Source organism: Mastomys coucha, unplaced genomic scaffold (genome assembly GCF_008632895.1).
Source record: "Mastomys coucha isolate ucsf_1 unplaced genomic scaffold, UCSF_Mcou_1 pScaffold15, whole genome shotgun sequence".
Lineage (NCBI taxonomy): Eukaryota > Metazoa > Chordata > Mammalia > Rodentia > Muridae > Mastomys > Mastomys coucha.
The window spans coordinates 58,242,935-58,261,737 of NW_022196897.1; the positions used below are offsets into that span (position 1 = coordinate 58,242,935).

The 18,803-nt window shown below is 45.2% G+C and overlaps 1 protein-coding gene across 4 annotated transcripts in view; it reads left to right on the plus strand.

Moving 5' to 3' along the window:
- The window catches only part of Metap1d (methionyl aminopeptidase type 1D, mitochondrial), a 72,686-nt gene continuing 53,883 nt past the window's right edge, over positions 1-18,803 (plus strand). For 2 of the 4 annotated variants that reach the window (XM_031370593.1, XM_031370595.1), the window contains exon 1: positions 25-103. Coding sequence is in view for 1 of the 4 variants with exons in the window: in XM_031370594.1 (XP_031226454.1) it covers positions 64-103 (40 nt within the window). In the remaining 3 variants the exon portion in view is untranslated. Of the gene's footprint in view, positions 104-7,489; positions 7,603-18,803 lie in introns of all 4 variants that reach the window. The other 2 variants (XM_031370597.1, XM_031370594.1) reach the window with 2 other exon arrangements.

Consider the following 18,803-nt stretch of genomic DNA (forward strand, 5'->3'; position numbering starts at 1 on the left):
AGCGAAGCTACTGCAGTGGGCGGAGCTGCGAGGCGCTCTCCTGGCCACGTGACCGGAGCCAACATGGCGGCGCCCACTGGCGCCCACCTGCTCGTCCGTGCAGGTAAGCGATCGGAATACGACCGCTCCAGGGCTACGAGCCCAGAGATACGTCCGCGCGTGGACTTGGTACGCAATGCGTACTTTCAGTCAGACCCGCGTACACCGTACACGTTGGCACGCTGCAGCAGCACAGACGAACGTTTGTCCTCTTCTTACCTGGACTATGCCGCTGAGTGCTTAGTTCTTGAGATTTGTGGGGAATTACCTGAAGTTTTCTTCCCCCACTTTACTTGTGTGGTTAGTGTTGCAGACATAGACACCAGCGACGACGGTGAAATGCGCCCGAACCCTCGGCTTAGAGCTGTTGTATTGGCGTGCCTTTTTGAGAAACTTGTAAGAGGTGACTACTCTCATGATGACTTAGGAGAACTAATAATGTCTGGGGCATTCCAAACAGATGCGTTTCCAGCGAATCTTTATTGCATTAGTACTAGGTTCTGATTCTTTGCTGGAAAGAACTCAAAAATTGATTCAAGGAGGACGAAAAAAGGAACACCAAAGATTTGAGATACAACTTAAGTACCAGGCACATAGGAACGGTTTTAGGACGTTAATATTTTCAGAGGAATGCTCAGCACGTATTATATACCTTCTGAGCCATCTCACCAGTCCAGCTTAACTTAATACAACCTCCTTTTGTGAAGTCAAATACCAACATATTTGTATCTAAAGGATGTGTAAAAAAGGTTGACGCTGACATAGAATCGTGTCCACAAAATATATTATTTGGAATATTTGAAAAAAGCAAGTTGTGGACAGTTACTTATTTTTAAAATTACCTGTATTTGACTATTTCTGGTGTAAGTGTATGCTCAAGCAGATGCCAAGGTGTGCATACAAAGGTCACAGGAGAACTTGCGGGAGTTCTCCTCCCATTATCTGTTTTTCAGAGATCAAATTCAGACCATCAGGCTTGGGGCCAACCACCTTTACCCACTGAGCCATCTCATCAGCCCAGTTTAGCTTAATACAGCCCCCTTTTGTGAAATCAGATACTCATATATTTGTATGTTTATATTTGTGTGTATATGTGTATCTAAGTCTATAATACATACACGATTCACAGGTTTGTGAAATAAAATACTCAGTTTTTATGAAATGCCCATATTTTCCAAAGCACTTAAAATATAGTGCTACATATCTTAGAGGTTTTGGCACAGATGGGTCTGGTCATTCTGTGTACCTAGAATGTCTCATTACTTGAATGATCTTTATATTTGAGACAACTTATTCATGTGAAGATTAGATTTTCTTTTTTCAGCCTTTGAAATGTTCTTCATATGAGAAATTTCAAACACAACAGAGTTGCGAACTCTGTGTGCATAGCATCTGCTCCCAAACCATGTGTGTAGAGAGCCTCACTTCTCCATCCCAGCCACAGTGCCTTCCCCCAATCATATGATTTTAAAGTGTGTCCTGAGTATATCACTTCTTTTGTAGATTCTGTGTATCCCTGAAAGCTATGTTGTGCCTAGGGAATATAGTTCAGTGGTTAAGCTCTTGGTTAGCACCCATGACGCCTTGTTTTGGGGTTCTATTCCCAGTACCACAAGAGAAGAAAGAAAGAAAGAAAAAGTGAAAAGATATTGTATGTATTTTTTTATAGAATTTTCATATAGCTATTTATTTGTTTTAAGACAGAGTCTCTTGTAGCCCAAGCTGTCCTTGAACTCCTGGCCTGTCTGCCTCTACAACTGTGTGCTGAGCTTAGAGGTGTAAACTACCATACTGGGCATTTTCCCCTCTGACACCGCTCACGCTATCACGGTACCAAGAATCGGGCGTAGGCCTGGGGGATTTAACAGAAGACACAGACTCCGTCACTTGTCAAGGAAGAATGCCAATTTTTATTCCTCTCTGCTCAATTTATATTGAGCAGCATGGGGGGATAAAAAAAAAAAAAAAACACAAGCAGGAAACCAATTGGGGCTGACTCATCCATCACCACCTGCAAATGGGCCTAACTGCAAAAGGCAGAATGTTTTTTCTCGCAGAACATAACATCCTATCTTGAAGCAAACAGGTTCTGCAAAGAGACATCCAGGTAGGGGGTCTGTATCCAGATTTCCCAATCATTTACTCATTAACTGCATCCTTTAAGTTCTTGACCATGCTTTTGTAACAACTGTTACATTTTATTTTATGAGACAGTGTCTTGTGTAGGGTGGGCTTGAATTCCTGGTCCTTCTGCCTTTCCAAAGAGTGGAGGTTATAAGCATATGCTACACACTCAGTAAACATAACTTTTTTTAAAAGTTTATTTTTTTATGTACATGTGTGTATTCCTGCATGAATTTATGTGTACCACATATGTGTAGGTACCTGAAGAGGCCAGGGAGAGTCATATCTCCTGGAATTGGAATTATAGGCAGTTGTGAGCCACAAGATACTGGTTATAGGAATCCAACTGACTAGATCTCTGGAAGAGCAGTAAGTGCTTTTCACCACTGAACAATCTCTTCAGCTCCATAACAGCTATTTTAAACACTTGGAATCTGGGTCGCCCCACAGTCTGCTTTATTAGCTTATTATTGTTATTATTATTATTATTTATTGGCTATACTTTCCTGGTTCACATCTCATGTAATACTTAATTGTATATGTCACACAATGAGTGATACCTTTTGGAGATTATGTTGATTTTTTTTTCTCTAAAATATGTTGAGTGTTAGGCAGATGGTTTGGTTTGGCCACACTTGGTGTTATCTTTGTTAGAACAGATTTTTTTTGGGTTTTGCCTTTATTCTTAGGGGAAATACTAGAGGTCTTACTCCAATGTAGAATTCAGTAAAGGTCAGATAGTAGTAATCTTAGGCTTTTGTGAGCAATACTGTCTGTTACAAGTACACAACTCTGCCAAGTGCAAGTGAACATAGCTGTTTTCTTTTCTTTTTTTTTTGTTTTTTGTTTTTGTTTGTTTTTTGTTTTTTTGTTTTTTTTTTTTGAGACAGGGTTTTTCTATGTATCCCTGGCTGTCCTGGAACTTACTCTGTAGACCAGGCTGGCCTTGAATTCAGATATTCACCTGCCTCTGCCTCCCAAGTGCTGGGATTAAAGGCGTGCGCCACCACTGCCCGGCAACAAAGTTGTTTTCTTTTCTTTTCTTTTCTTTCTTTCTTCCTTTCTTTCTTTCTTTCTTTCTTTCCTTCTTTCTTTCTTTCTTTCTTCCTTTCTTTCTTTTTCTTTTTTCTTTTTTCTTTTTTGTTTTTTTGTTTTCTTGAGACAGGGTTTCTCTGTGTAGCTCTGGCTGTCCTGGAATTTACTCTGTAGACCAGGCAGACCTCGAATTCAAACTCCATAGTTGTTTTCTAATAAAACTTTATTTACAAAGACAGGCAGCTGGCTAGATGGAATTTGTCCTCTCTTGCTCTGTTAACAGGGGTGATTCTTAACTCCTAAGTCACAGACTTTCTGGGATCTCAGTTGAGTGCTGTTGGGGAGGCTTTGTGAGTTTGCTTAGGGAAGTGTGTTGGTTCTGGACTTGAACTGGGGCTCCTACTCGTACCAGCCCTACAAACCAGGGGTCCAGTGAGAGACCTGTCTCCAAAAGTAACATGGTACCAGGGTTGGGGGCACACACCTTTAGTCTCACTGGCAAAGCAGAAGCCAACATCTCTCTGAGTACTAGGCTAGCCTGGTCTATATAGAAAGGTCCAGGCCAGCCAGGGTTACACAATGAGACAGTCTTTTTTTTTTTTTTTTTTAAGTAATAGAGGAAGATTCCCAATGTCAATTTCTGGCTGCCACAGGCTCACACACAGATAAGCACCTTGCATACATACACATCCATATATGTGTACATCACACATAAACACAAAGTGTGTAAAAAGTCACACTGTGTACTTTAAATGGGTGAGTTGTACGTCAGATATGCTGCTTAAAAAATGCCAGTAGCTGGGCAGTGGTGGTGCAAGCCTTTGATCCCAGCACTTGGGAGGCAGGGACGGGTAGATCCTAGCCTGGTCTAAGAGCAAGTTTCAGGAGAACCAAGGCTATACAGAGAAACGGTGTTTCCAAAACCAAAAACAAACACAAATGCCAGCAACTAGGCTGAGCATGGCGGCACATGCACATGGGTAATGTTCAGCACTCAGAAGGCCAGCCTGGGCTACAAAGCAAGACTCTGCCTGAGAAACGAAATAATACAAAGGAAACTTATCAACTAAAGTGAAAATGGGAGCGGGGGGAGAGTGCTTACTGCAAATGCAGGAGATGTAGGTGCATGTCTATGTTGACTTTTTAAAAAAGAATTTGATGCATTTTTATTTGCAATGTTGGCTTTGAGATGTATATTAACTGAAAATGTTCACTAGGCAATACATGCGTGAATCTCAAATTTAGGAAAAAAAACCTTGTCTGGTGTAAGTATGGATCTACAGCTTAATGGATATTGTTTAGAGTCATGGGCTTCATGACACCGTTAGGAGCTGGCGAGCCTAGACACAATCTGCAAACTACTTAAGTTCTAGTGTTAATATTGCTGCCCTGCCTTCCACAATGGACTCCTCTCCGAACAAGTTTAACCTTCTACCTCAGTTCTGGAAACCTGGTAGAAGTGGGACATCAGCTGTGATATAAAACAACATGACTTGTGATGGAAGTAACTGCACTGGCTAGTTTTATGTGAACTTGACACATGCTACCACCCTTTGAGATGGGAGACCTCAGTTGATAAAAAAAAAAGCCTCCATAAGATCAAGCATAGCCAATCCTCTAGAGCATTTTCTTAGTTAGTGACTGATAGGGGAGGTCCCAGCCCATTGTGGGTGGGGCACCCCTGACCAGTAGTGCTGGGTTCTATAAGAAAGCAGGTTGAGCAAGCCACGAGGAGCAAACCAGTAAACACCACCCCTCCATGGCCTCTGCATCAATTCCTGTCTCCAGGTCCCTGCCCTGTTTGCATTCCTGCCCTGACTTCCTCTGATGATGAACAAGGCTATGGAAGCATAAGTCAAATAAACCACAGTGAATTAGTTCTCCATTAGTCTACAATACATGAGATCCTGTCTCAAATCCTAACAACCCCTCTTCTATCGCACAGCATAGCTGCTGTAAGAATTCCTTTTACATTAGACAGCCAGGCAAACATGTGGCACTACATACTGAGGGAATGCAGATGACAGTGAGCCTTTAAGAGAGAACAAATTTAATCACCTCCCAGATTTCTGCTCTGTAATACCTCACCAGATGTGGCATTGGGAAGTGAGCCCATGCACCAGCTGACTGCTTGGCTAAGTCAGAGAACAGAGGTTTGATTTGGAAGCAGCTGGAAAAGAAGCACAACATCTCACGAGGTTTAGCAGACAGACTCAGCTGCTGCAGACTGAAAGCATTTGTGTTTGTTTTTGGTTTTGGAAACACCGTTTCTCTGTATAGCCTTGGTTCTCCTGAAACTTGCTCTTAGACCAGGCTAGGATCTACCCGTCCCTGCCTCCCAAGTGCTGGGATCAAAGGCTTGCACCACCACTGCCCAGCTACTGGCATTTTTTAAGCAGCATATCTGACGTACAACTCACCCATTTAAAGTACACAGTGTGACTTTTTACACACTTTGTGTTTATGTGTGATGTACACATATATGGATGTGTATGTATGCAAGGTGCTTATCTGTGTGTGAGCCTGTGGCAGCCAGAAATTGACATTGGGAATCTTCCTCTATTACTTAAAAAAAAAAAAAAAAAAAAAAAAAAAAAAAAAAAAGACTGTCTCATTGTGTAACCCTGGCTGGCCTGGACCTTTCTATATAGACCAGACTAGCCTAGAACTAAGAGAGATGTTGGCTTCTGCATTGCCAGTGAGACTAAAGGTGTGTGCCCCAACCCTGGTACCATGTTACTTTTGGAGCTAGGTCTCTCACTGGACATGGAGTTCTTTTTGGAAATTCCCCTGTCTTTGCTTGCCCACTGCCACCTCCTACCACAGTGCTGGGATTATAGGCACATACTGTAGAGCTTAGCTTTTTCATGTGGGTGGTGGGGTCAAGCTCACATCCTCATGTGTAGATAACAATCGCTTTGCCTGCTGTGCTGGCTCCCCAGCCCAGTGTGATCTTTACAGATTTCCTGTCAACCTTCAGTCACTCTCGTTTCTCCTTTTTCTTCCTTCAGTGTTTAGTTTGTATAGAAATCCATTTAAGAAATCTTGTTGCAACGGGCGGTGGTGGCGCACGCCTTTAATCCCAGCACTTGGGAGGCAGAGGCAGGCGGATTTCTGAGTTCGAGGCCAGCCTGATCTACAGAGTGAGTTCCAGGACAGCCAGGGCTACACAGAGAAACCCTGACTCGAAAACAAAACAAAACAAAACAAACAAACAAACAAACAAACAAAAAAACAAGAAATCTTGTTGCACCAAGTGGTGGAGGTACAAGCCTTTAATCCCAGCCCTTGGGATGTGGAGACAAGGAGATGGACTACATAATGAGTTCTAGGTTAGCTTGGGTTACAGAATGAGACATTGTCTCAAAACCAATATTCTGAGTCAGGTATGGGAGCACATGCCCTTATTCCCAGCACTTGGAAGGCAGAGGCAGATGGATATCTGAGTTCTAGGCCAGCCTGGTCTACAGTGAGTTACAGGATATCCAGGGCTACACAGAGAAACCCTTTAAAATCCAAAACAAGCAAATAAATAAATCTTGTTGGATGACCTACCATTGAGATACAACCAGAACAGCCCTAGGGAGACAGAGGCAGGTGAATCTCTGTGAGTTCCAGGCCAGTTTGGTCTAGAAACCGAGTTCTAGGCCATCCAAGGCTGTTACTGTAGTGGGGTTGCCACCAGAGAAGACTGCTCGGACATGGGTTTAAGACAATAGAAAGTCTTTTTTAGCCAGTCAGTGACTACACTGGGTGTTCTGGATCCCAGTGTAGCACCGAGCCTTTCTCGGGGTGAACTTTGAAGCACAAAAACCCCTGTTCTGGGTTGACATAGTTCAGTTAACAAGAACAGTTAGCCAGAAGCTAAAAAGCAAGGTTAGTACATTTATAGACTTTCCTGGGACTATGGACTTTGCTGGATTAGGCTTTTTTGTAGTTTTGGCAGGGGGTACTGTCTACATGCTGAGTTTTCCAGCCTGAATGGTACGTCCATCCTGGAGTCAGTTGTGCTGAGGTCTGGGGCCCTGTCACATTACACAGAGAAACCTGTCTAAAAAAACACTACGACAAAAACAAACGATAAATAAAAAGACACGCTCAGAAACCAAGCAATTTTCCCTCTCTCTCCCACTGTTGCTACCCAGCTTTAACCAGTGTCATGCCTCCCTTGGACTAATGCTTGGTGCTGGTCTCTCTCTCCATCCTTGCCTTCTGTATTTCATTGTGAACATAGCAACCTGGCCGATCTTATAAAATGTAAGTCAGAGCATGCCGTTCTTTTTGCTTAAAGCCCTCAGATTGAAGGTCAGAAGCTTGTAATGCCCTCGAAGGCCCTGCACACAGCACCCTGCCCTTCTTGATTCCTCAGCAGGCTGAGAGTGCGCTGCCTGTCTTCCGCAGAATGTAAGAGCCATGGAACTTGGGTTTCTTTTGTTCTCTGATGTGTGTCAAGCACCCAGAATAATGTCTGACATGGAAGATTTAGTGAAGATTTCTTTTTGAATGGATGAATGGAAAGTGGCTGATTAATGGTGCTACAGTAAAGTTATTAATAGTGAATCAAAGAATGTGTTGAGATACAGAGGCAAGAGCTATTAGAAATAAAAAGGAAAAATAGATAAAAACCACAGTCACACTGGAGGCTAAGAAGGTTGACAAGTAGATACAATAAAGTTACTGAAGTTCAGAGTATATAATTAGTAAATTTGATTCAGTAATTAAATTTGATGCTTTGGACTTAAGATATCTTTATTTTTATTTTTATAAATATGTGTAAAACAACCACCAAAAAAATTCAGATGCATACGAAGTAGGATAAAACTTGATAACTCATGCCAATAGAGGCCTTAATATTTCTAAAAACAAACAAGCAGACAAAAAACCTATATTCTTTGGCTACAAAGTGTTAATGCACAAGTTATTCAGAAAAGGGAAAAGGTTTGGGCCGAATGTTGTGGAAACACAGAAGGAATCTAGGCAGTGGGGATGCCGGTAGCAGTGTCCTGATCTTGAACTATAAGGTTCTTGTTCTCACGACTCTCAGGCCTTGAGGGACTCAGACACGCCAGTCAGTTATAGCGGCAGGAAGACATACGAGTCCCAGCCACTGGCACAGAGGACCATAGGGTAGAGACTCAAGAGTCCATCACAGGTGGTGGCTAGCCTGGGCCTGAACTGCCAGTACAAAGAAGGCTTTGTCAGGCAGAGGGGGAACGGAGCCTAAAACTCTGGGCGAGCTGCTGGATTATTGTGTCAGGCAGGTTGAGGAAGAGCTAGGGAGCAGCCACAGGGGAGCTTGAGGACAGAGAAATGGGGAAGACAGACCACTGACTCGTGTTCCAGAGGGTTGGGGGAAACAAATAGATGGAATAGATAACAGAAAACTTCGGAAGCCCCTTGCAAGTCGACTTAGATTTCTTTCTTTTCTTTTCTTGTTTTGGAGATGACAGATGAGATGAGGTTGAGACCTGGGAGGTAGTACAAGAAACTGGCCACCAATGAGGAGGAGGATTGACCAATAGCTGAGGCTCACCAAAGTGACAGTGATCTGTAGTGGCCCAGCCTTTGATACTGTGTGATTTCCTTCAAGTATGTTTCACCCTGTGGATATAAGAACAGAGAAGGGCTGGATGTGCTGGTGCACACAGTATTCCAGAGGCAGGGAGATCTCTGTGAATTCAAGGCCAGCCAGGGCAAGATGAGACTTTGTCTATGGGATGAAGGTGGGGATAGGTATCGAGCTGGACTGAATGGGATTTTCCAGATGGGTATCCTAGAAAGAACAGGAGAAAAGAGGCATGCATCTGGCAAGAGGAGGATGAGTTATAGAGTCTAGCCCAGGCCAGCAGCTACATAAGAGCAGAAACTCCCATGTGTTTCAAGCTGTGTCTTGAAAACCTGGCAGCAGGAGAAGCTGATGGTTTGGAGAAGAAAAGGATGTGTCCAAGCCAGGAAAAGCCCATAGTGATGCACTCTTGGAAGGCAGAGGCAGGCGGATCTCTGTGAATTGGAGGCCAGCCTGGTCTACATAGTAAATTCCAGGACAGTCAGAGGGTCATAGAGAGACCATGTCTTGGGGGTGGGGATGGGGGTTGTCCAAAGATGAGAATTCCCAGGAAGGCCAGAGAATGGGTGACAGGGTTGATCCTGAAGTGTCTTCATGGAGGTGGCTTTGGACTCTGCTAGACAGTAGCAAGTCTTACTGGAGGAACAAACCTCATAGCCCTGTGTCCTACAGCACAGCATGAGGTGGTAGGTTGGGAGCTGGACTTGCTACCTCATAGAAAGGAAACATAAACTAGGTTGGTCCTGAAGGATGTGAAGGCAGTGGCCCTGGGAGAGGAGATCATTCCAGAGGTGTCAAGGCAGAGTGGTGGGAGACACACCTCCAGGACACAGGAGGTCTCAACTTTAATCTACTGTTCAAGGACTGACTGTATTGGAGAAGGACTTTGCAGTCTGTCAGATGACAGCGTAGAATCAGAGCAGTGGTGAGGCAGGAATGGGGAGATGGATACAGGAGTGATGAGAGCAGCAACATCCACCCCGCTCCCTGGGAATGCTGAGGGAGGAGAGGAGCCACCAGGGGGCAAAGAAGGGATTGCCAGATGTGGAGAGCTGAGTCCAGAAGAGGCTTCTCAGGAGGAAGTTTGGGTGCAACTAAGTAAAAGTGATTGAATTCAGCCACTAAGAGGTACACAGGAATGTGGTGCAAATTTTTAGGAAAAGAAGAAAGAGGACGAGGAGGAGGAAGAAGAAGAGGAGGAGGAGGAGTAAGAGGAGGAGGAGAAACTTATGATTGGTCATTGTACAGAACTGTATTTTTTTTTGTATCATTTTCTTTCTCTCTTTCTTTCTTTAGTTGTAGGTGGGGGGAGACTTCCTTTTGTTAAAAACAGAGTTTTCTTGAGATGAATTGACAACCATTACCATTCACCTATTTAGTATAGTGCAGCAGTTTTAAATATATTCACCAAGTTATGCAACCATCACCACAATGCATAGTTTCATCAAGAGCCTGTTGCGGCCAGTCCTCGGCTTGCCTGTCCCCTCTGTCACTTAGCAACCTTACGCTCTCTGCTTCTGTTTGGTAGGCTCTCGTGTGGTCCTGGCTGGCCCCGAACTCGGTATGTAGCTAAAGGTGACCTAGAACTTTGAAGCTTCCTGTGCCTAGCTCCCAGAGGCTAGGATTCCTAGTGAGTCACCATGCCTAGGTCATGCCATACTTGGGATCAAATCCAGAACATTGTGTATGCTAGGAAAGCACTTTACCAACTGAGCCACATGCTTAGGCTTTGGACTTTTCCTGTACTTGGAATTATTTAATATGTAGTCTTGTGTGCTTGGCCTCTTACACTTAGCATGATTTTTTTCAGGCATTTGCCAGGACTGTATTCCTTTACCGAACATCACTACATATTACCAAAATATGCATATTTCTGTATGTAGATTACATTTATTATTAGACTATATATAGAGATTATGTTTTGTTTATCCCTTTGTCTGCTGATAGATGTTTGTATTATTTCTGCTTTTTTGCAAAGTTGAATAATGATGCTTAGGTCATTTATCTATATGATTTTTGTGGGCATGTATTGTTTGTTTTTGGAGATCCACCCATACTACTGAGCCCAGGTCGATCTTGAACTTGTGATTCTCTTGCTTAGTGTCCTAAGTGCTAGTTTACAGGTATGCTTCACCAGCACTGGCTGTGGTGTGTGTGTGTGTGTGTGCGTGCGCACGCGTGCATGCAGATCTAAGTTCACCCTGCCACTGGGCATGGCCATTTGGGGAGGTAGAACTCAGAGAGTTTGACTGTGCTTATCCCACAGGGCTGCCCAGGCTGGTGCTGGGCTACAGGGAAGTGCCAAGGCGCCGCTCTGGGGCTGGGAAAGTGCCATCTAAGATGTGGGAAAGCTAGAGCAGGTTTCGCTGGGGGGGGGGGGGTCCCCGGACCTGTGATGAGCCCAGGGCCGTGGGGTTCTCAGACTCTTGGACATGCAGGCACCTTTGGGAGTCCCGGAAAAGCTGAGAATGTAGTAGGGGGTGGGGGTTGGGGCTGGGGGATGGGATGGGGCCAGGAGCTGGGGGCAGTGTCTAGCCTGGGACCTGGAGGAAAAGGGGAGCTCTTGGCTTACCCAGTAGGGATGATTGTCCTTAGCTTGGCGGATGCAGGCTTGATGGTGGTTGTGAATCCCTACAGCAGATCTTGGTGAAAAGAGACAGTCCATGGTTCCAAACAATTTATTGTCATGGCAGAAAATGGATGCATAAAACCATATCCCATTTCTCAGGGTGGGCCTGAGATTAAATACCTTTTGCAGAGAGGAAAGTCTGGGAAGGGAAGCTAAGTCCTCCGGGCCTCTAGGTACCTCAGCATGGAGAACTCTGTTTTGGTCCTACTTGACTAAGGTCACATCTTTTTTATGTGAGAAGCATGGCATGTATTCCAAGTCAGGAATGTGGCAGGGAGCTGGGAGTCACCTAAGGCTCAGGTGTGTGCCCACAGAGTCTCTGGGACTCGACCTGCTCTACCTTACCAAACTTCCTGGCATGGTTTTATGTGCCACATATGTGAACCCTTGTTTACGTGAGTGTGCGCATGTGTGCACAAGCTCTCGGAGGCCAGAGGTTGGTGGCCCACGTCCTCCTTTTCTGAGATAGGGACTCTCACTAAACTTGGAGCCCACCAGTTTGGCTAGGATGAGTAGCTTGTGTGCTCCAGGGATTTACATCCCCATTGCAGAATGACTAACGTACCACCATGCCCAGCCTTTGAGGATGAGCTGGGATCTGAACTCAGGTCTTCACACTGTCACGCTGCAAACACTGACTGAGCTATCTTCCCAGCCCTTGCTATCATTAATGAATGAATTGATTAAGTGTGTGGGTATTTTGCTTGCCTGAATATCTGTGTACTGTATGTACTCAGTGCTCATTGAGTCCAGAAGAGGGCATCCAATCATCCGGGACAGCATTTACAGACAGTTGGGAGCCGTCATGTGAGTGCTTGGAATGGAACCTGGGTCCTCTGGCAGAGCAACCAGCGCTCTTAACCGCTGAGCCATCTCTCTCCAGCCCTCGCTTTGTTTTTGAAACAGAGAATGGCCATTTGTAGAGGCCGGGAAAGAAAGAAAATGATAAGGAGGAAGGACCACTGGGGAGAGAGCCTGGGAATCAGGAGGCCTCCTAGAAACAGAAGACCTGAAAAATGCAAGAAAGAGCAGGAAGAAGTCCTGGGACCTGGAGAGACGAAGTCCTGGGAACTGGAGAGGCGGCCTCTGCCTCTGACACAGGCAAGGAGGAGTGGCAGCTTCTTATTCTAGGAGTGAAAGTACTTTCCACTGTAATTTCTGATTATGAAAGTGATATGAGGCTTAGTGATATGTACTGCTCATGGTAGAACATTTAACCTAACATGAATTTAATCCCCAATACACCCCCAACACACACACACACACACACACACACACACACACACACACACACACACAAACACACAAAGTAGGAGGCAGGCTGTAAAAAAAAATAGCTAAAAATGTTGGTTCTCAAATCAGGCCACTTAGCCATGAGTTCTTATTCTGTGTCGGGGTGGGAGTAGAATCGGGGGTGGGGGTGGGAGAAGAAAATAAATAAACAAATAAATAATATCCATATAGCTACACCAATTATCATGGTGTAACAAATGACTCTCAGACACTAGGGTACAATTGATAAACATTACCAGCCAGGGTTGGAGGACCAACAATCAGTTCAATACTTAGCTGGGGGGGGGCCTCTGGCTCAGGGTCAGAAGGTTACAGTTGAGCTGTGGGCTAGGAACACCTATTTCTTGTCCCAGGCTGTTCTTGAACTTGTGATTTTCTTACCTCAGACTCCCAGATGAATTCTACCATGCCCAGGTACTGTTTTGTTTTTCTAAGAGACTCTAGCCATAATCATCACAACATGGAAGTAGTGACAAGGAACCCCAGCAAATACCTCAGTCTGTGTTCACCAAACCTCACTTCACAACACTTCTGTCAGATGCTATCCATCATACCATACACTGGGGCATGGAATAGGACCAGGGTGTTCATACCAGAACGCTGGCATTGGGGACCATCTGGAGGTTGGCCACTACAGCATCACCTGACACAATGCGTAGAACAGAGTAGGCATGTGATAGCTATTCATCGTGGCAGTGTTAAGATATTATAAAATATGGTGGTGTACACTAGTAACCCTAGCACTTGGGAAACTAAGGCAGGAGGATCAAACCTTGAGGCCTACATAGTAGGATCCTGTTCATTATACGTTTAGGAATGTATAAAGGTCTCACCACTTAGGAGCTGAGGATGTAGTTCAGTTGGTAGTATACCTGCATGCACAAAGCACTAGGTTTGATCCCTAGCCAACAATAGACTGGTGAGGTGGCCTCTACACGTGACCCTAGTACAGCGAAGCTAGAGGCAAGCGGATCAGAAGTTCAAGGTTTCTCTCAGTTACGTAGCAAGTTTGAGGCCTGGGCTACATGAAGCCCTGTCTCAAAACAAACAAGCAAACAACCTCACCATTTAGATAGAAAGAGTAAACACTTCCCTCTTATTTAATGTTTTACTTAGCATTCATTTATACACGTGCATGTGTGAGTGTGGGCATGGAAGGGCATGTGCACCACAGAGCACACATGGAGGCCAGAGGAGAACTAGCAGCAGTGAGTTCTTTCCTTCTACCGTGTGGGTCCTGGGAATTGAATTCAGCTCAGCAGACTTGGTGAGGCACCTTTACCCATGGAGCCACCTCATGCCTAAGAGTAAGCCTCTCTAAAGTGATTGTTCCCTACTGCCTTGTGTGATTTTCTTCTCTTCCCTCCCTGGGGAGAGATGAACAAACGTCTATTCATCTCAGAGGGCGCTAGTGACGGGAACAAAGAAACAGTTCCAGTCAAGCCCAGATTTGTAAACCAGTGAGCTTATTGGGGTTCCCTACAGGAACCCAAGTGACTCAAAAAACATCCCTAATAACGGCTGAGCCCATCATGGGTGACAATCATCTCTGGAGCTTTCTGCCTGACAGGTGGGCAGTTCCCCGGAAGGTCTTGTTTCCCCAGCAATTGCTCACTGCTATTGCAAAGGTCAGAGGGGCCTGGGAACCCTGTAACTCCAAGAGCTTTCTGAGCCTTGGGTTTTCTTCCTCCCTTAGGAGGAAATATTTCAGTTCAGATGCTATACACCCGTAGTTATTTCTAAAATTGCTTTTTGTTCTCATGGAAGCCACTGATAGAGACCGTGGCCTTTGAAGATTTCTTTTGCAAAGTTGGGAATGGTGGTGCTCAACTTTAATTCCATCACTTGGGAGGCAGAGGCAAAGGCAGGCAGATCTCTGTGAGTTTGAGGTTAGGGCCAGCCTCATCTACAAAGTTAGTTCCAGGACTATGCACAGCAGTGGTTCTCAACCTGTAGACTCTTACCCCTTTTGGGGTCCACATACCAGATGATTCATAACAGTAGCAAAATTACAGTTATGAAGTAGCAACAAAATAATTTTGTGGTTGGGGGTAATCACAACACGAAGAACTGTATTAAAGGGTCACAGCATTAGGAAGATGGAGAACCACACATGTAAGAGACACCCATCTTAAAAAAATAAAAAAAGAGGAAAGAAAGAAAAAGAAAAAAGAAGAAAAAAGTTTCTCCTACATGTGAAAAAGGAAATTGACCAATCATTTAAGTGTTACCTTGTATCCATTAACTTTATATCTTACACGCAGAGTCTATATAACAAGCTCAGATTTTCTCAGTCCATCCAGCCTGTGTAACTCTGCCTTTGTAGCTTCACATATCCTGTCTGAGTCACTACAACTATGATTTTCCTGTAAGATCAAATAGAAGTAGATGAGCAATGGAGGGACACCTGGCCAGAGCCTCTGCACACTGGCTGCTGCTGTGCGGCGAGGAACCGATATAGAAGGCACAATTCCTCCGTGTCATCCTCGGTCATGTCCCCTGAGTGCTCTGTGCATAGCAGGTGCTCGGGGGTCATAGAGGGGAGTACGGGGCACTGAGATCAGAAAAAAAGCAGTGAGGGCCACAGCAGGAGCAAGCCGCATGGGCCAGTGAACACTGGAGGCAGGGCTGACGGCTAGGGAGCCGCAATGAGATGGCTTCATCTGTTAACTAGGTTAGAGGAGGAGCTCAAGTGTCTTAGTTTCAGCCAATCCTTCCAACCAGGGAGGAGGAGACAAGTGTGTTAAAGAAAATTCACAGCTAAGGGGACTCTGGGAAGAAGCTTTGGTAGTTAGGGCTTGATGGTAGCTTCTTTTAAAAGAGCCAGATTAATTTTCTAATGCTGTTTTCTACTTTAATGGTATTGCTTTAATCATTAGAATACCACTCCGTTCCTTGAGGCAATAGGAAGCTATTGAAGATTTAATGAGATTCATATTGCTTCCATGTTGATGACTTCCTGCTTGTATATTAATCACTCCTGACCTTGATCTTAAATTCCTTCCCAGCGCAAATTCTCATCAAGCATACCTACTAGATCCCCTGCGTTCACCAAATACCTGGGTCCTTTCCAAAAGCACATAAAAGGACATTCACCCGAAGGTTCTGTGTGTCACAATGTTCAGATCCTGGATGGATTTGCCTTTCAATTCTTGCCTCGTCCACAAATCCAGAAAACGTAGGAGTAAAATCTGTCAGGGTGAGATTTGGCTGTGTTTGAAACGGTCCTCCTTGCTGTTCTGTGCAGCGGACCTTGAACGTGACCTAATTATTGTCTGGGTCAGTCTGTCCAACTGGCAACTCTCAGAGCCTATCCAGGCCACCCCTGTGTGGGCACTCCGGCTGTTGAGCAGCAGGACTGGGCCTCTGGCCTGGCCCCTTCCTTTAGTTCAAGCCCACCCCCTCCTGCCACAGAAGCCTGGGAACCCTGGGCTGGCCACCTGGTCTCCCCACATCCCTCATTTATGCATCTGCTCCAATTGTCTCCTTAACCACCTTAACAGATTTCCTAAGCAACGGTCAAATTAGGACCCAGGCCAGGAGCTAGAGAATGTGGAAGGAGAGGTGAGGAGTCTCCAGAGTCTGAGGAGACTGAGAGCTCTGGGAGGCAGGCAGAAAGGCCCCGTCAGCCAGAGACAAAGAGTTAGCAGGTTAGAAGTGGAGGGTAGGGAGGCAATCCTAAGAGACAGGACGGGAGCAGAAAGGAGTAGGTGAAGATGCGAAGCAGCTAGTGTGTGGCAAGCTCTCTCTGATGGGCGATGCAGCAGAGACATGTCTGCCTGGGAAAGAGACCACAATGTGTGAGGATGAAAACTCTGGAAGAGGAGGCGGACACTCAAGCTCAGAGGCTGACCATGGGAGGGAGACATGGCCACGAAGCATGCTTTTCTGACATAAACGTTTTACAACGGATATGTTTCTAAGGATGAGAGTGTGCTCCAGTAGTATAGCGCTTATCTAGCACTTGTGAGGCCTTGGGCTCAATCCTTAGCACAACTGGAAGCAAAAAGGCTTATACTGCAGGTATTAGATCACATGGGGATTATTTTAGGATGTCCCAAATGTCTCAATTTGTTGGTAATTTCACTGGCTTGTTTTGTGTGATGGGATAATTGAACCCACAGCCTCATGTATGGCAGCCTGTCATTCTTCCAACCAAGATGTAGCCCCAGCCCCATTTCATGCATATTGTAAATATGGCATGAAGTTGGAAAGTATTCCCTTTGGCGACTATGGGTACTCACCACTTTAAAAGTTAGCATGTTTGTGAACTGAAGACATGGCTAAACAGTTAAGAGCACTGGACCCATATTCAACTCCCGCACCCACGTGGCTGATCACAACTATTTATATCTCCAGTTCCACGTGATCGCCATGGCCTCTACTGACCTCCAAGGGCACTGCACGCATGTGCTACACAGACACACTCAGGAAGAACACCCAAATGCATAGCATCAAATAAAAAAAGAGTTAAAGGCATTGCTTGTTTATAACTGGCTTTTCAACTTTTCATGTTTGCTTTTGAAGTACTGGGAGAGGAACTAAGGAGCCCTGAATATAGTAGACACACATTCTACCTGCAGTACAAACTCAGCCTTGGCTCAATTAGTTGGTTCCATCTCTAAAAGTGTATATTTAGAAAACAGTCAAAGAGGGTCAGGAGAGTATGTCAGCCCCGGCCCCACCATTGTGCCTCATGCCCACCTATCTTAGCATTCTCTAGTCAAGACTTCCCATTTCACCCTCTCCTGAGACTAATTCCCTTGTGATTGATCAGAATGGTCAAAGGGTAGTGTTCCCACGTTGTGTCTTTTAAGATCTGGGGACTTCTGTGGGGGTTTGTTTGTTTTATTTTGTTTTTGGATACAGGTTTCTCTGTATAGCCCTGGCTGACCTGGAACTCACTCTGCAGACCAGGCTGGCCTCCAACTCAGAAACCCACCTGCCTCTGCCTCTGTTTCTGCCTCCACCTCCTAAGCGCTGGATTAAAGGCGTATGCCGTAAGTGCCCAGCTGACTTCTGTTTTAAACAGATTCACATACTTGTCATGTTAGCTTCACTTTCTCTTACTGGCATTACCAGTTGGCTCCTCAGAACCTCACCTCTCTGCGCTGCATGAATACTATTCCATTGCCTTGGTTCTCCGAGCCTTTTATCACTCATCATGAGCACTTTAGCTCTGTGTCTTTTCTATAACCTGTGGTCTCTTCTCCTGTTTTTTCTGAGCTTGTGGGCTCCGGCCTTCAGTAAGAGGCAGGGCTCAGGGTATAGCTCAGTGGTAGAGCACGTACTTGGTGTTTGTCTCTGAGTTCCATCTCCAGCACCACAAAGGTAAGGAAGTAAATAAGCAAACAAATAAATAAGAAGCAGTAAAAGTGAGTATGTGCTTGGGTCCCCGGCCTCTGAAATGAGTTTTTATACATCTCAGGCAGCAATACTGTTCTTAGGTATATTCTGCCTTCTTTCATTTCACTCCAGTTTTACACTTTTGTGGGTAACTTTGATCTAGTTTTCAGGCTTTTTCCTGTACCCAGTGACAGGTGACCAACTAAATAGCTCAGAGGGTTTTAACCACTTCTGATGTGTTGGAAGTCCTTAAGCCTTCCTGCAGTGATAAGGCATTCCTTGTCCCCTGGGAGCTTGCAGCCCAGGGGAAGGTTCAGAGTGGGAAGGCAGTGGCAGTAAATGTGAAGGGCTGTGATCATTGAATGTGGCCCCAGAGGAAGCCACCCACCGGGGTCTTAAAAGATCAGACAGGGCAACATCTTAGAAGCCCCAAAGGTTGATGGTAGTGAAGAACAAGATTATTGAAGTTAGAGGAGCAGTATGTCAAAGTCCTAAGATGATGAGAACATGGGGGCCCTGGGGCAAGGGTCAGGTTTTAAGTGAGAGAGCACAACAGGTCTTCGGGGTGAGTCCATTATCATCATGATGGGAAGCACAGCAACAACAGACAGGCAGGTGTGCCGCCAGGGCAGTAGTTGAGAGCTTACACGTTGAGACAACAACCATGAAGCAGAGATGGGTGGAGAGGGGGAGTGGGAGAGGGAAAAGGAGAGAGGAAGAGGGAGGGGGAAAGAGACAGAGAGAGAGAGAAAGAAAGAGAGAGAGAGAGAG